We start from the raw sequence: 14096 nt of genomic DNA on the forward strand, positions 1-14096 counted from the left end.
GCTAAATCGTATACACCAGGAGTAGAATTTGCTCTTTAACAATAGGAAGGAATGCTTCAATGAAATTTACCAAATGTTTGTTCAAAATATGCCAGGAATAGAAGTTGCTTCGTAATGGATACTACGACGCATACACCAGGAGCAGAAATGCGTCGTTTTGCGATGACTTCCGAGATAACTTAGAGTCTCAAGGCTCTTTCTGTCCGTATTTGTGAAAGCAACGGATACGCCAGGAATAGGACTGGTTTATTCAGTAACGCCAACGAAGCCTAGGGTGACTCCAGTGGCGGATTCCTATTATGATCACAAAAAAGGAAGGATTCTACGCGCATTCACGAATTCCACGCACCTAAATACGAACCGTACAGGACCGTCAATTCATCGACCCTCTGATATTCCTGTTTCCATCGTTTCCCATGTTCGCCTGATGCAAATTCGTGCCTCCACAGCTGTTTCGTAACTTTTCTCGAACAATAGCAACATCAGACGCTTCCCGTATGCTGTAAAAAAAATTGCGTAAACAATTTTCAAGTGGGTCTCATCGATCGCATATTTGGCTTGAACTGAGGCCGTAAAAAAACTCGCTCGACGCATGTAAGGAAATTAGTATATATGCAAAAGTTTACCTTTTATATATACAGGTGTATGTGAACAGCTGGTTGTGGCGGTACCTTTGTCGTTCCTAAGCAAATATAGGTAGCAAAGAATATAGGTTGACATGGAATAGATTGCCTTCAAAATTTGACAGGAAAGATAATCCAGTCAAATGAAGCGATTGTATCTCGGGTGTCGATTTCAGAATTCCAAATAAACACAAAAATATTATTCTATGGCGGAGGTGCCATTTTGCATAAACGTTTTCTTTTTCCCCCGTTAAACGTAATTAAACATCGTTGTCCTTGATAATTGCTAAGAAAAGCGTATAGAGAAACGGAAAATTGAAATTTATTAAACTTAATCGAAATGACACGCGTTGCAGGTCAGGAAAATTGGTTGTTTTGAAATTCGAAAACGAGCACTTAAGATGGCGACAGGCTATGGCGTCAGCACTCATTGTAAGCACTCAATTTCAATTTCAGCTGATAGATATGGCAAAATAAGAGCATTTTTAAGTGGAAGTGATATTTTGTCGAATATACTGCGAATATCTGACTTTTATCTCCACTGATATTAGGATGATTGAATATATTGATGTCGCGGTACTGAGCAAAAAAATTTTAAACCTTAATTAACTAAACTATAATCTCTTTATACTTGATAGCTCTATCAGTTAGTTGTGAGATGTTCTTCCTGGAGCCTCCAGTTAAATCAATAAATCTAATAAATGTCTTATTGATCCAGTGTTACTACAGAGAAAAACCTAAACTAAACTAACTTTATTTATACTGGATAGCTCATTAGCTCTATCAGTTCTACACTGTTTTTCCTAGTGGTCCAGTAAAGATCATCTCTTATTGATCCAGTGTTACTACAGGAGGAAACCTAAACTAAACTAACTTTATTTATACTGGATAGCTCTATCAGTTCTAAACTGTTCTTCCTAGAGGTCCAGTAAAGATCATCTCTTATTGATCCAGTGTTACTACAGGAGGAAACCTAAACTAAACTAACTTTATTTATACTGGATAGCTCTATCAGTTCTAAACTGCTCTTCCTAGAGATCTAGTAAGGACGATCTCTTATTATGAAGCCAAAATTAATCTAACTTTATTTATACTGGATAACTCTATCCCTCGTAAGTGACGTGAACATGTCAAGGTTATTGTTGCAATAGAATATTGCCACTTGCGGTCACTGCACAGCCAACTGGGGTCGGGCAGTTACCGATATACTGTGAATACAAAAATAAAAAGAAATTTACATCCAGACTATTTCACATCATTGAGAGCGACTTGTTCGCGACAATTACGACGCCATGAGTTAATCGTTTGAAAAAATGGCAAAACAACGACATTTATCAATACGACAAGTCGTTTTTAATAGAGAGAGCGTATGCAAACAGGAACGAGTTTCGCGCGAAAACCGTGACGAATCTCATACTCGAAGTCATTGCTAAAACTCTCCTGTTCACTTCTGTTGCAACAAAGACGCTTTGTTTTAAAAACTTTTCTTTTGAAAGTCGACACTTTGAGACGTTAATTGCCTGTTATTTTAGGCGGTTGTAAAACTACCACATACAGTGTGTTGAGAGATTTTACAAAAACGCTGCCACGCTGCTCATTGGGCATTGTTAATGAACTAGCTTTATTTTTGCTGAACGGACTCTCCATAGAGCACACATCTGCATATCAGCAAAACAGGCGATAACTTCAACACGTATAAAAATGATAAAATATTGTGCGACGGTGTTTTTATTGCGTTAAGATCTAACCCGTTTCGAATTTTCTAGTTATCGCCTGAAGTAAAATCGCTATTTGAATACAGATAAAGCTATCTAGTATAAATAAAGTTAGGCCCGTTTCAAACGTCAAACTCTTCATGTGTGCCGAAGGTAATCAGTTATTAATAAGCTAAAGTTTTTTTGTTTATGCATTTGTTTTCATTTATGTGCATTCGACTCGACACATGAAATGATGAAAACTCCGACGTCGGAAAACGGCCTTAGTTTAGGTGTCTTCCTGTAGTGACACTGGATGAATAAAAAAGGACTTTCTCTGCACCTCAAAAACGAACGAACTGAAAGAACTGTCTAGTATGTAATAAAGTTTAGTTTACGCTTCTTCCTGTACTAACACTGGATCAATAAGAGATGATCCTTACTGGACCTCTAGGAAGAACAGTTTAGAACTGATAGAGCTATCCAGTATAAATAAAGTTAGTTTAGTTTAAGTTTCCTCCAGTAGTAACACTGAATCAATAAGAAATTATCCTTACTGGACCTCTTGACATAACAGTTTAGAACTGATAGAGCTATCCAGTATATAAATCAAGTTAGTTTAGTTTAGCTTTCCTCCTGTAGTAACACTGGATCAATAAGAGATGATCCTTACTGGACCTCTAGGAAGAACAATTTAGAACTGATAGAGCTATCCAGCATAAAAAAGTTTGTTTAGTTTAGGCTTTCTCCAGTATTTACAGTGGATGAAAAAAAGATGATCCTTACTTGACCTCTAGTAGACTAGTACGGTTAAAAAATGTCTCTGTGCACAACTTACCTCACTCAATTGCACGCGTCGAACTTCAAACAGTGAAATTTTCCGTGATACATGCACCCCCTTCAACAAATAATAAACTATGTTAATTAAAAGACTGCTGCATGAAATATATCGTGCTCGACCGCATGCAAATGGTATGTTCTTGCCAAGCATCAGAAATGTAATCAACTTTTTCATCGCCTCAAAATAGCAAACTGTCATTGTTTTTTTGCCAAAGCCGATTATACGATGATGTGCCGCCGAAAGTGGATGAGGTTTTAAGCGGATGAAGCAAGCCTAGTTTGTTTACCGCCTAAAATCCAAATTACCCCGCAAAAAATAGGCGAATCCACGACAGCACGTGCTTGCAGCAAAAATTCCGTTTGAATGCTCATCAACTTGTACGCCTTGCGCGCCTGTTTTTACGATTGCAATTTTCAAAACATGCCAGTCATTAATTAAGCGCAATCGTACGAAGCAAGACATTATTTATTAGTGGATAAATGCCGCCAATTATTTCCAACAGCCGTATTTATTTAAATGACTGAGCAATTATTGTTCACTATACCGTATACAAAATGTACTCGTTACCCCGTCTCAACACGATAATAACTATGGCATGCATGTATATTTATTTCATCATACGAACGATGAACTGGTTTTGTCTCGATACTTCCAAAGTGTAAGCGATATATTTGCGTATTTTGTAGGCATATGCCAACATATGAAAGGTGACCGCAAGGGATAGTTCGGGTAACCGCGGGACCTATAGAAACCTATCCTATAACGCGCTAATTCTACTCAATTTCTTGAGCGTTTCAGATAGCGGGATTTTAATCTTAAAAATACTACAAATAATCAAGATATGTTTCTAAAGTCGGGCAGACATATTTTACGACAGGTCACGACAGAAAACCACTTACATTTAGCTATACCATGCGTTTAATTTGAGATGTCTTTCCCTGGTTCAAACACAAACCACGACTTATTGTAGAATACTGACCTACACTAGAACTGCTATGTTTGAGATTTCTTTCTCGCTTATAACAGTTTATTGTAGATTACTACATGCACAGAACCACCGCATTCGAAATATTTCTTTGGTAGTTCAGACACAAACCACAAGTATTGCATGCAGAAGTACTACCAGATCATCACGTTTGTTCAGACACAAACCACGACAAGGTATTGTGAAATTACCACCTACACTGAACCACTACATTTGAAATCTTTCTCAGGTAGTTCAGACACAAACCGCAACAACCTATTCTAGAATACTGCCTGCACTGGAGTGGACCACCCACGTTCGAGACATCCCTCTCATGCATTTCAGAAACAAACCACAACAGCTTGTCGTAAACTACAATGCCCAGTGCACCGAGTCACCGCCTTTCAGAAATAGTTTCCGAAAAATAATGATACCAGCCATACTAGCCCTCAAGATATGATGTATTACTCTAAAAAGCTCAGGCACATAAATGTATATATAATAAATGCAAAATATACTAAACATACGTCCTTGAAATATATCCTACACTTTAGCACAGAGCAACTTCGTGTCTTGAATGGACGAGATTTATGATAGATTCTTTAATCCAATGTTGAGGTGAGCCAATGCATTTAAATGGAAAATATGACGCAAGAGCTTTCTCGAACCAACAAGACTATCTTTTGATGATGGGCAAAACGTATTAATGGCAAAAAGAATAATTAATTTAGGACAGCAAATGTGTCAAACATATCGCTGTATTGTGTACACAGTCAGAGATAAAGCATTAGCAATGCAATTCTTGCCTCGTCTGCTGCCCAATGATAAGGCAAATTCGTACAAATTAATAAGAGAAAAATCATTAATAGAAACTTGCATGTGACTCGCTGGAAACTCGTTTCAAACCGGAGTGAGAAAGTGAGAGAAATTTCGACTCGGTTTTATCAGTTTCCCTGCATGTAACCGAACTTGCATCGCTTTTCAAAATCCAAGCCAACATGTCTTGAAATTTTTATTTGCCTTGTATGGACAGACAAAGCTCGAATGTCAATCCTTGAACAGGTGACGGAAAACAATAAACAGTAGTGTCTGATATTACGAATGAAAATATTAATCATCTTAAATTTTTATGTTTACTAAATAGACAGTCAAGACAAAAGAGTTGAATTTTCAGTTTTACTTATCGCTTGCGTTTAGTAACTTTAGTTAAGGGTCCCTCCTGTAAAGTAACACAGACTCGCGCTGGATTTATCTCTGGTCCATTAGGAGACGGTTACCGCTGATACTTGCTGAAGTACAATTTTGAACTGATAAAGCTATCCAGTATGAATAAAGTCAGTTTAGTTTAGGTTTCCTCCTGTAGTAACACTGAATCAATAAGAGATTATCCTTACTGGACCTCTAGGAAGAACAGTTTAGAACTGACAGAGTTATCCAGCATGAAAAAGATTAGTTAAGGTTTTTAGAAATGATATGATATATAGCGCCATTCAGTAAAAAATAATGTCATTGAATAGCCTAATGTAAGATCAGTTTAGAGAAATTGAAGCTATTATGCAGAATGTGTCGTGATATAGCAGCACTGACAAAGCTGACCATTCAGAATTCATTCATTTATTCACTGATATAGAAAATAAACATGAATCCCAATTCTTACACTAAACGTGATTACAGCAATGCTTTGCATTAAGACTGCAATAATTGCATAAAATTACACAGCAGGTGAAGTCAAGTGTCCGTAAGTCATCACCATGTACGTGAAAACTAGGCTCGACCCAGGTTACTGGTTTTAACAGCAGAATTTCCATGTCCAGAAGCATATAATCCTAACTTTAATCCGACCCTAATCCTTAATCCTAAACCTGACCCTAATCCTTAGCCGACTACCATTAGATCAAGGATTATCTTTCTCGATTTTGGGATCATAACCGGTGCAACCTTATCTCGTATTATCTCAAATTGTCATACTTGTATTTTCCAAAAAATATTTCCTGTGATATTCCTGGTTACTAAAGTTCACCGGAATGATACTTAACTTCTGTAAAGAGCCATTCTGGGCGCCACTAGCGGTCCAATAAGCTGCGCGTACTCTTTCACTTCCTTTTCGTCGTTTTTCGAACTAAATCGAGACTCAGTGTACATCTACAGGGGGGAATGCGATGTGTTTTATCATTCTCGAACAATCTGGTTACCTAAACTAACGTTACTTACAACTGAACTCGTGATATTTATACTGGATAGCTCTATCAGTTTTAAGCTGTTCTTCCTAGAGGTCCAGTAAGGATCATCTCTTATTGATCCAGTGCTACTACAGGAAGAAACCTAAACTAAACTAACTTTATTTATGCTGGATAGCTCTATCAGTTCTAAACTGTTCTTCCTAGAGGTCCAGTAAGGATCATCTCTTATTGATCCAGTGTTACTACAGGAGGAAACCTAAACTAAACTAACTTTATTTATACTGGATAGCTCTATCAGTTCTAAACTGTTTTTCCTAGAGGTCCAGTAAGGATCATCTCTTATTGATCCAGTGTTACTACAGGAGGAAACCTAAACTAAATTAACTTTATTTATACTGGATAGTTCTATCAGTTCTAAACTGTTCTTCCTAAAGGTCCAGTAAGGATCATCTCTTATTGATCTAGTGTTACTACAAGTGGAAACCTAAACTAAATTAACTTTATTTATACTGGATAGTTCTATCAGTTCTAAACTGTTCTTCCTAAAGGTCCAGTAAGGATCATCTCTTATTGATCCAGTGTTACTACAAGTGGAAACCTAAACTAAACTAACTTGATTTATACTAGATAGCTCTATCAGTTCTAAACTGTTCTTCCAGTGTTACCACAGGAGGACACCTAAAACATGTTGTACCTTGTAAGTCATGACCTCTCCGCGCCCTTCGCGGAGAGCAAGAACCCGAACAGTGTTGATATCAACAACAGCGTCTTCTAAATATAGCAAATAAAATCATCCTTAGCCGTTTGCTCTTTTACAAAACTACTAAAATTGACTTATGTTCACTAGGGCATGCTTTCCCTCGCTAGAAACAGTAGAAACCTATCACGTAATAATCATGTCAAGCTGGCTGATGTGATAGAATATTTCTATGTGTGCGCAGTCAAGAATGACCGATTTAAATACAGAAATAAAGACATCCGGACTATTTCTCATCGGTGAAAATGACATGTTCACGACAATTACGACGAGATGGTAATCAGGCTTGAAGGAAAATTACAGCCGTACAGCACAGCAAAGGGTCAACTCGACAAACCTTTGTCTGTTTCATCGAGCCTAGAGTATTTCTCGATATCAAGTTTAGGAGTACATCTCTCCACTGGTATCCAAGAGTATGTTTCGGGACAAACCAGATAAGAAGGTGTGTACTGGGCCTGTGTCAAAAATTCATCAAGAGGATTACGATTTAACATAATTCAGTTGAAAGCAGCAATGTGGGGACAAACTTTAGATCAAAACGCAGGAAAGTAAATGTAGATTTGTGTATGAGTTTATACATTTACCCAGAATTTATACATTTACCCAAAATTTTTCTAAAAAAACCTACTCCAATTGCCCCCCCGGAAATTTTGCCCTTTCTTCTATGAACACCGCCCCCCCCCCCGAAAATCGTATGAAAAAGACCTTTTTCATAATGACGTCAAACGCGAAAAGTATGATGTTACACAAGGTTTGATTGGCTCGATAGTTTCGTGGAGCCAATCAAATTTCATGTAACATCATACTTCCCGCGTTTGACGTCATTATAAGAAAGGTCTCTTGAGTGACATCAGCAACTCTAACTACAGATACACATGGAGCCAACGGGAAGCGTATCGTAATCTCTTCAATACCTTGTACTTCATCTTTGGACACGAATGAACGTAAAATCCCATGTAGTAATACTTCAAGTTAGAACAGGTTTTGTTGAGCTCCCTCGCCAAATGCAGTTCCCTACAAGACGAGACAAACCAAGTTTGTATCCCAAGTTTAAGTTTTGTAAACTCTTGGCTGAGAAGAAAGACAGTGCATAGGATGGTCCAATATAACCAGGGAGCAGCGTGGCAACGTCTTCAAATAACTTAGCATCAAATGTGGTATAACAACTGCCTAAAACAGACAAAACACTTCTCGACGTTTCGACCTGATGGCCTTCGTGACGTTTCGACCTGAGGGCCTTCCTGTTTTATAGTCTATTTTAGGCAGTTGTTATACCACATTTGATGTTAAGGTATATAGGATGGTCTATCAAACATTTCCACAAACCTCAGAGCGGAGTAAATACCGGGAGAAAGAAATGAGTAATCTGTGTCGTAGTATAAATACACGGAGGAGACACAGCTGGGCAGGATGTCCAACACGCCGACTGCTATTAATTTGCCGTCCAAGAAAAACTGTTCGTGAAACGAGCCCCAGCCTGTCGTCGGAGTTGATGAATGCTTTTCAAACTGGAAGGAAGAGCATTTAGAGAAAATATAATAATCTTAGAGCTAATAATACCATTACTACTTGTAGTGGTCTATCAATTTTAAACTGTTTTTCCTAGAGGTCCAATAAGAATCATCTCTTATTGATCCAGTGTTAGTACAGGAGGAAACCTAAACTAAACTAACTTTATTTATACTGAATAGCTCTATCAGTTCTAAACTGTTCTTCCTAGAAGTCCAGTAAGAATCATCTCTTATTGATCCAGTGCATGTTACTTCAGGAGGAAACCTAAACTAAACTAACTTGATAATAGAAAGGTTGCTATTATTTATTCTTACCAAGAGAGGAGAGTCCACGAGAAAACGCCTGAACTGCAAAATCAGAGAGAAAACACATTTAAAAAAAATTGCATGTTATAAATCAAACGTTTAACACAAGAACAAAAAGAATTAAACAACACAAGAACGAGTACAGAGAAGAAAGTAACGAACAATAAAACACATGCCACGAGCGAATGAACGAAGAATTACATATGAAAACACATGAAAACACAGCTTAATAAACCATTCTATTTAAAACAAGCAAAGTTTGATCAAAACCAGTCCAACACAGCGTTGTGAAAAACACACTACTACTGTACAACCAGGGAAGGCCTAAATTTGTGCAATTTTCAAGGATTCTAGAAAGTAATGTTTTTCAAAAGTCGAAGAAACTGTAGCCAATAAAAGTCATCGTGGTATACTGGAATTGTTCATCGAGATATTGAGAAAATTTGAAGCATTTCAAAACATTTTCTCATAAAGGTCTTATACTTTTTTGAATTGAAAACCATTCGAAAACAGTCAAGTTTTGAACAAATCTTGTGAAAGAATGTTTGAAAAACTCCGTTTGTAGATTTTCGTGCAAAAAGTGCAAGTTATTAACGAGAAATGAAATGAAGAAAGCTCTAAGTTGAGAAAGAAGACAATTTAATGTATTCGAAGAAAATGCACTCCCGTGTCTCAAGACGTTTCTGAAGTTTCCCAATACGTAATCCGTAGACGAAGGACTGTATACATGCTGGATGGATGTTCCTACCTGTTCAAAATCGCACTCGTTGGGATTGTCACCGTGGACGTTCACTTGGTACTTGGCAAAAACGCCGTGAGATTCGAGGAGGGTTTTCTTAAAATCGTCATTGTTCATGTCAACTCTTACGAGCTTCACCTAAATTGTCGACAAGACGAAACATCTTGTAGTACGGCTGTTAGAAATATGCTTTTCAGAAATCTACCGCGAGTATGCTGTCTCTAAATTAAGACCGGTTACCATGGAAGATTTTCTTCTTTTGACCGATGCAAACGAGTGAACAGTTACGAATTGCCTGTGCATAAGTGCCCTCTAATTTGAACATCCGTAACTTATCCACTCGAAAACATCCATCAAAAAAAGAAAATCACACTATAAAAATTCGCTCTGGAGATTTTAGGTTGTAAATTTGGTGTTGGACTGATTTTGATCAGAAAAACGGAAATGAAAATCGTTGATATGAAATATCTGTTTACCCTTGGTTCGTTTAGTTTTTCTGGTTTATCTTTGTGAATCTCTTTTTGATATTTACAAAATAGTTCAAACGACTGCTGATAGGTTTTCTTGAATTCTGGTAGGTTTGGATCGCATTTGACTAAAACTCGCTAAACAAAATACCCCGTGTTATCGTATGAATATTGTATTGTGCACCTATGTTGTCTCTTCTTGATCCAGCGTTACTACAGGAGGAAACTTTATTCATACTGGATAGCTTTATCAGTTCTAAACTGTTCTTCCTAGAGGTCCAGTAAGAATCATCTCTTATTGATCCAGTGTGACTACATGCAGGAGGAAACCTAAACTAAACTTCAACATGTTATCTTACCTCAAGTCTGTGTGTTGACTGGTCAGAAGGTGAATGAGCTGCAATACGTTCCTCTAATGTTTTTGCATCTGGTGCTTCATGCTGTTTTGGTTGCTCTGGCATCTAGCATCAAAAACAGAACAAAAAATCACTTGAATTTCACGCCGAGGGAGGCGGTTTGACCATCACTTGCAAAATAATTCCATAAACAAATTTTTACCAAAGACCATTCACTACTGTATTCCTATGAAACAACATGATGTCCACATGAGAAAATCCTTGTACCTCGATGCCCTTAGCTGCCAGTTTTTGTCGCTTTCTCTCGATTCTCATTGCTTTGGCCTTTTGACACTTTGGCTTGCTAGGATCCGCTCCAACAGACTTGGATTCTACCACAAGAAAGAAATTAAATTTTGAAAAAAAACATTTTTTCCGGTTGCTGCTCCATTATCAATATCATATGCACAAGTTTGCAAGTCACTTTGAAAAACACAAAATGTATTTACCAGTTCGTTGTCTTAGATCCTTTCCCTTCACTTTTTCTTCAACCTGCAAACTTTCAGGCAAAGCTTTACCCTCCTCATTTTTGTCAGGTGCATTTGCTTCTCCTGCTGTTTCTAGGAAAATGCATTGAATCATGATAACAAATCTAATCATTCAAAACTGTAGAAAAAACTTGAAAAAACATAGGATGATGGGCATAGTTTCATTAGTTTAAAATAAAAGAAAAATCTGAAATGTTCCAAAGAATATAGCTTTTCCTTGTTTAAACAATTCACAGTCCACGTTACCTGTAGGGTTATCGTTTAGGTATTTTTCCACTTTCTTCAGTAATTTCTTGTGTGATTTAGAAGGTTTAAACTCCATAGCGTTACATCTTTAAGAAAACATAAAATTTTAGACAATAATGAAAACTCTTAGTGGTCAATATTATTGAGACGTTGGTCAGTTTCATTGGGTTACTTTCATGCTGTGACAACCAATTCAGTCTAAACTACAGTTTACAAGTTATTTCAATCTAACCAAAACCAAGGGGGGGATCCACACTGATGCGACTCATGCGATTGCATTAGTCAAAATTTCTAAAATGAAATACGAAATTGGCGTAAATTAAGACTAGTCTAAATTAGGACACGATAAAAAATAGGGATTGTCTAATATACCTGATCGGGTAACCATGTTCGAGTGTACCATATTCCGGTATATTCGACCATGTTCGAGTGTAGCATATTTCGGTATATTCGACCATGTTCGAGTGTACCATATTTCGGTATATTCGACCATGTTCGAGTGTACCATATTTCGGTATATTCGACCATGTTCGAGTGTAGCATATTCCGGTATATTCGACCATGTTCGAGTGTACCATATTCCGGTATATTCGACCATGTTCGAGTGTACCTTATTCCGGTATATTCGACCATGTTCGAGTGTACTATATTCCAGTATATTCGACCATGGTCGAGTGTACCATATTCCAGTATATTCGACCATGGTCGAGTGTACCATATTCCAGTATATTCGACCATGGTCGAGTGTACTATATTCCAGTATATTCGACCATGGTCGAGTGTACCATATTCCAGTATATTCGACCATGGTCGAGTGTACCATACTCCAGTATATTCGACTATGATCGAGTATACCATATTCCGGTATATTCAACCATGGTAGAGTGTACCATATTCTGGTATATTCGACCATAGTCGAGTGTACCATATTCCAGTATATTCGACCACGGTCAAGTGTACCATATTCCGGTATATTCGACCATGGTCGAGTGTACAATATTCCGGTATATTCAACCATAGTCGAGTGTACCATATTCTGGTATATTCGATCACGGTCGAGTGTACCATATTCCAGTATATTCGACCATGGTCGAGTGTACCATACTCCAGTATATTCGACTATGATCGAGTATACCATATTCAGGTATATTCAACCATGGTCGAGTATACCATATTCCGGTATATTCAACCATAGTCGAGTGTACCATATTCCAGTATATTCGACCATGGTCGAGTGTACCATACTCCAGTATATTCGACCATGGTCGAGTGTACAATATTCCGGTATATTCAACCATAGTCAAGTGTACCATATTCCGGTATATTCGACCATGGTCGAGTGTACCATATTCCAGTATATTCGACCATGGTCGAGTGTACCATATTCTGGTATATTCGGCCATGGTCAAGTATACAATATTACAGTGTATTCGACCATGGTCAAGTATACAATATTATGATATAACCAAAAACAGTTGTTGAATCACCTTATTGTGTACAAAGGACAACAAGTCTTTTTCATATCTGATTTGTACAAATATTTGCCACTTCTAAATGAAACAAATCAGGATTTGAATATTGTGCAATTACAGCATGACTTTTCATTTCTGACCATTCAAAAAGGGGAATAATTGATAAACTCACCTACGCCAACCTCTGTCAATCAAGTCCTGATAATCCTGACATGTAACCTGGTGTCCCCACATACCCCCTAAGTAAACACATTTTTTGTATTAGCAAGCTTGTTTGAAAGTTTGAAAGGTTGCAAGCATAATTAAACACATAAAACTCTCAGCCTTATAAAAACTTGAACTTTATTATTGAAAGGAAATGTTGAAACCTGAAAAGTTCAGTTACAATGTGAATATAAATTCATCTCTGCTACTGGTTAATGCCAATTGCTATAGACCTCTGTAAAAAGGCTACACAGAGCATTGTTACCAAATGCCAGAAAAAAATTGACAAATCAGAAGCACATATATGCATCACTACGAACAATAGTTTTGAAAAATAATCTGAACCGATGCAAAATATTATCTATTTCACGCCTAAAATTTCTCATATTAACTCGTGGAAGAACATAAAAAGGGATGCCAGAATCTTTATTTATTATTTACTCTGTAAACGTTTCTGCAATTTGCACTTTCAATGCCATGCATCATTGCATAAAAGTACTATAAATTCGAAAGCAAGTGAAATTATCTGGCATTTCATGGACGGAAATACATTTTGTTATCTCAAGCCACAGTTCAATATCATGAAATAAAACCGCATTCAGTCCATTAATAACAACAGTATTAAAGTTGATACTTGACACTCACCTAGTGAAAAATTTGTATCACTGCCTTTGCAGTAACCGCATCTACTACCATCCTTGTCTTCATGAAAAAAGTACTCTACAATGCTTACGTTCTTGTCCATTATTCAAGCGCTAAATCAGAGTCGGTAATATCAAAAAAAACAAAAATGAAAGTGACTTGTTCTTGGAAACTTTACTTGCTTTATTGTTTGTTATTGTTTTTTAATAGACCGGTTTTTTACCGATAACTGAGGACACAGAGGATATATAAGAATACTTATTGATACAACAGTAGAGTACTGAGGGATAGCATAGGAATTTTTGTTGGCTTCAAAGAGGTTGCTTTGGGATCAATAAGGATAAGAATACCTAGATATGTATATATAGATATACAAGTACAAATATATATTTATAAAGGATCATAAGCTATATGCATTGATGCAGTTCACTCACTTCACTGCTATTAATGTTAGGTGATGGCATTTACGACCCTACTGCACTTACTGTGATGTTTAGAGATATGTAAAGAGACTTCTGATGATCAATTGTGATTGAAGAGAATAATTTTTAATATTAACGAGTATCA

At 37.1% G+C, this 14096-nt stretch overlaps 1 protein-coding gene across 4 annotated transcripts; it reads right to left on the minus strand.

The window, feature by feature from the left end:
- Window positions 1-5: 5 nt before the first annotated feature.
- On the minus strand, window positions 6-13728 carry LOC114536501 (arginyl-tRNA--protein transferase 1-like). 4 transcript variants are annotated; one of them, XM_028557854.1, is made up of 18 exons: window positions 13533-13728; window positions 12856-12922; window positions 12699-12761; window positions 11212-11297; window positions 10927-11037; window positions 10706-10809; window positions 10442-10543; window positions 10092-10220; window positions 9625-9753; window positions 8886-8918; window positions 8386-8567; window positions 7974-8073; window positions 7397-7514; window positions 6997-7073; window positions 4650-6264; window positions 3156-3215; window positions 627-682; window positions 6-500 (listed from the first exon to the last, which is right to left on the minus strand). In XM_028557854.1, the coding sequence occupies exons 1-15, from the start codon at window positions 13630-13632 to the stop codon at window positions 6154-6156; spliced, it is 1512 nt and encodes a 503-aa protein (XP_028413655.1). In that variant the 5' UTR covers window positions 13633-13728; the 3' UTR covers window positions 6-500; window positions 627-682; window positions 3156-3215; window positions 4650-6153. The 4 variants fall into 4 exon arrangements, with proteins under 4 accessions (XP_028413655.1, XP_028413651.1, XP_028413662.1 ...); XM_028557850.1 differs by having other exon boundaries at window positions 3156-6264; XM_028557861.1 differs by lacking the exon at window positions 10092-10220 and having other exon boundaries at window positions 3156-6264.
- Window positions 13729-14096: the final 368 nt, after the last annotated feature.

This window comes from Dendronephthya gigantea, unplaced genomic scaffold, assembly GCF_004324835.1.
Source record: "Dendronephthya gigantea isolate DGI-Jeju-01 unplaced genomic scaffold, DenGig_1.0 000002F, whole genome shotgun sequence".
Lineage (NCBI taxonomy): Eukaryota > Metazoa > Cnidaria > Anthozoa > Malacalcyonacea > Nephtheidae > Dendronephthya > Dendronephthya gigantea.

Excerpts from the sequence above, each read along its gene's own strand:
- LOC114536501 (XM_028557854.1), bottom strand. The coding sequence starts at position 13,632 with ATGGACAAGAACGTAAGCATTGTAGAGTACTTTTTTCATGAAGACAAG. Across the intron at positions 10,544-10,705 it reads TGGCAGCTAAGGGCATCGAG|ATGCCAGAGCAACCAAAACA; the intron begins GTACAAGGATTT and ends TTTTGATGCTAG. Across the intron at positions 7,515-7,973 it reads GTCCAAAGATGAAGTACAAG|GCCCAGTACACACCTTCTTA; the intron begins GTATTGAAGAGA and ends TTTTTGACACAG.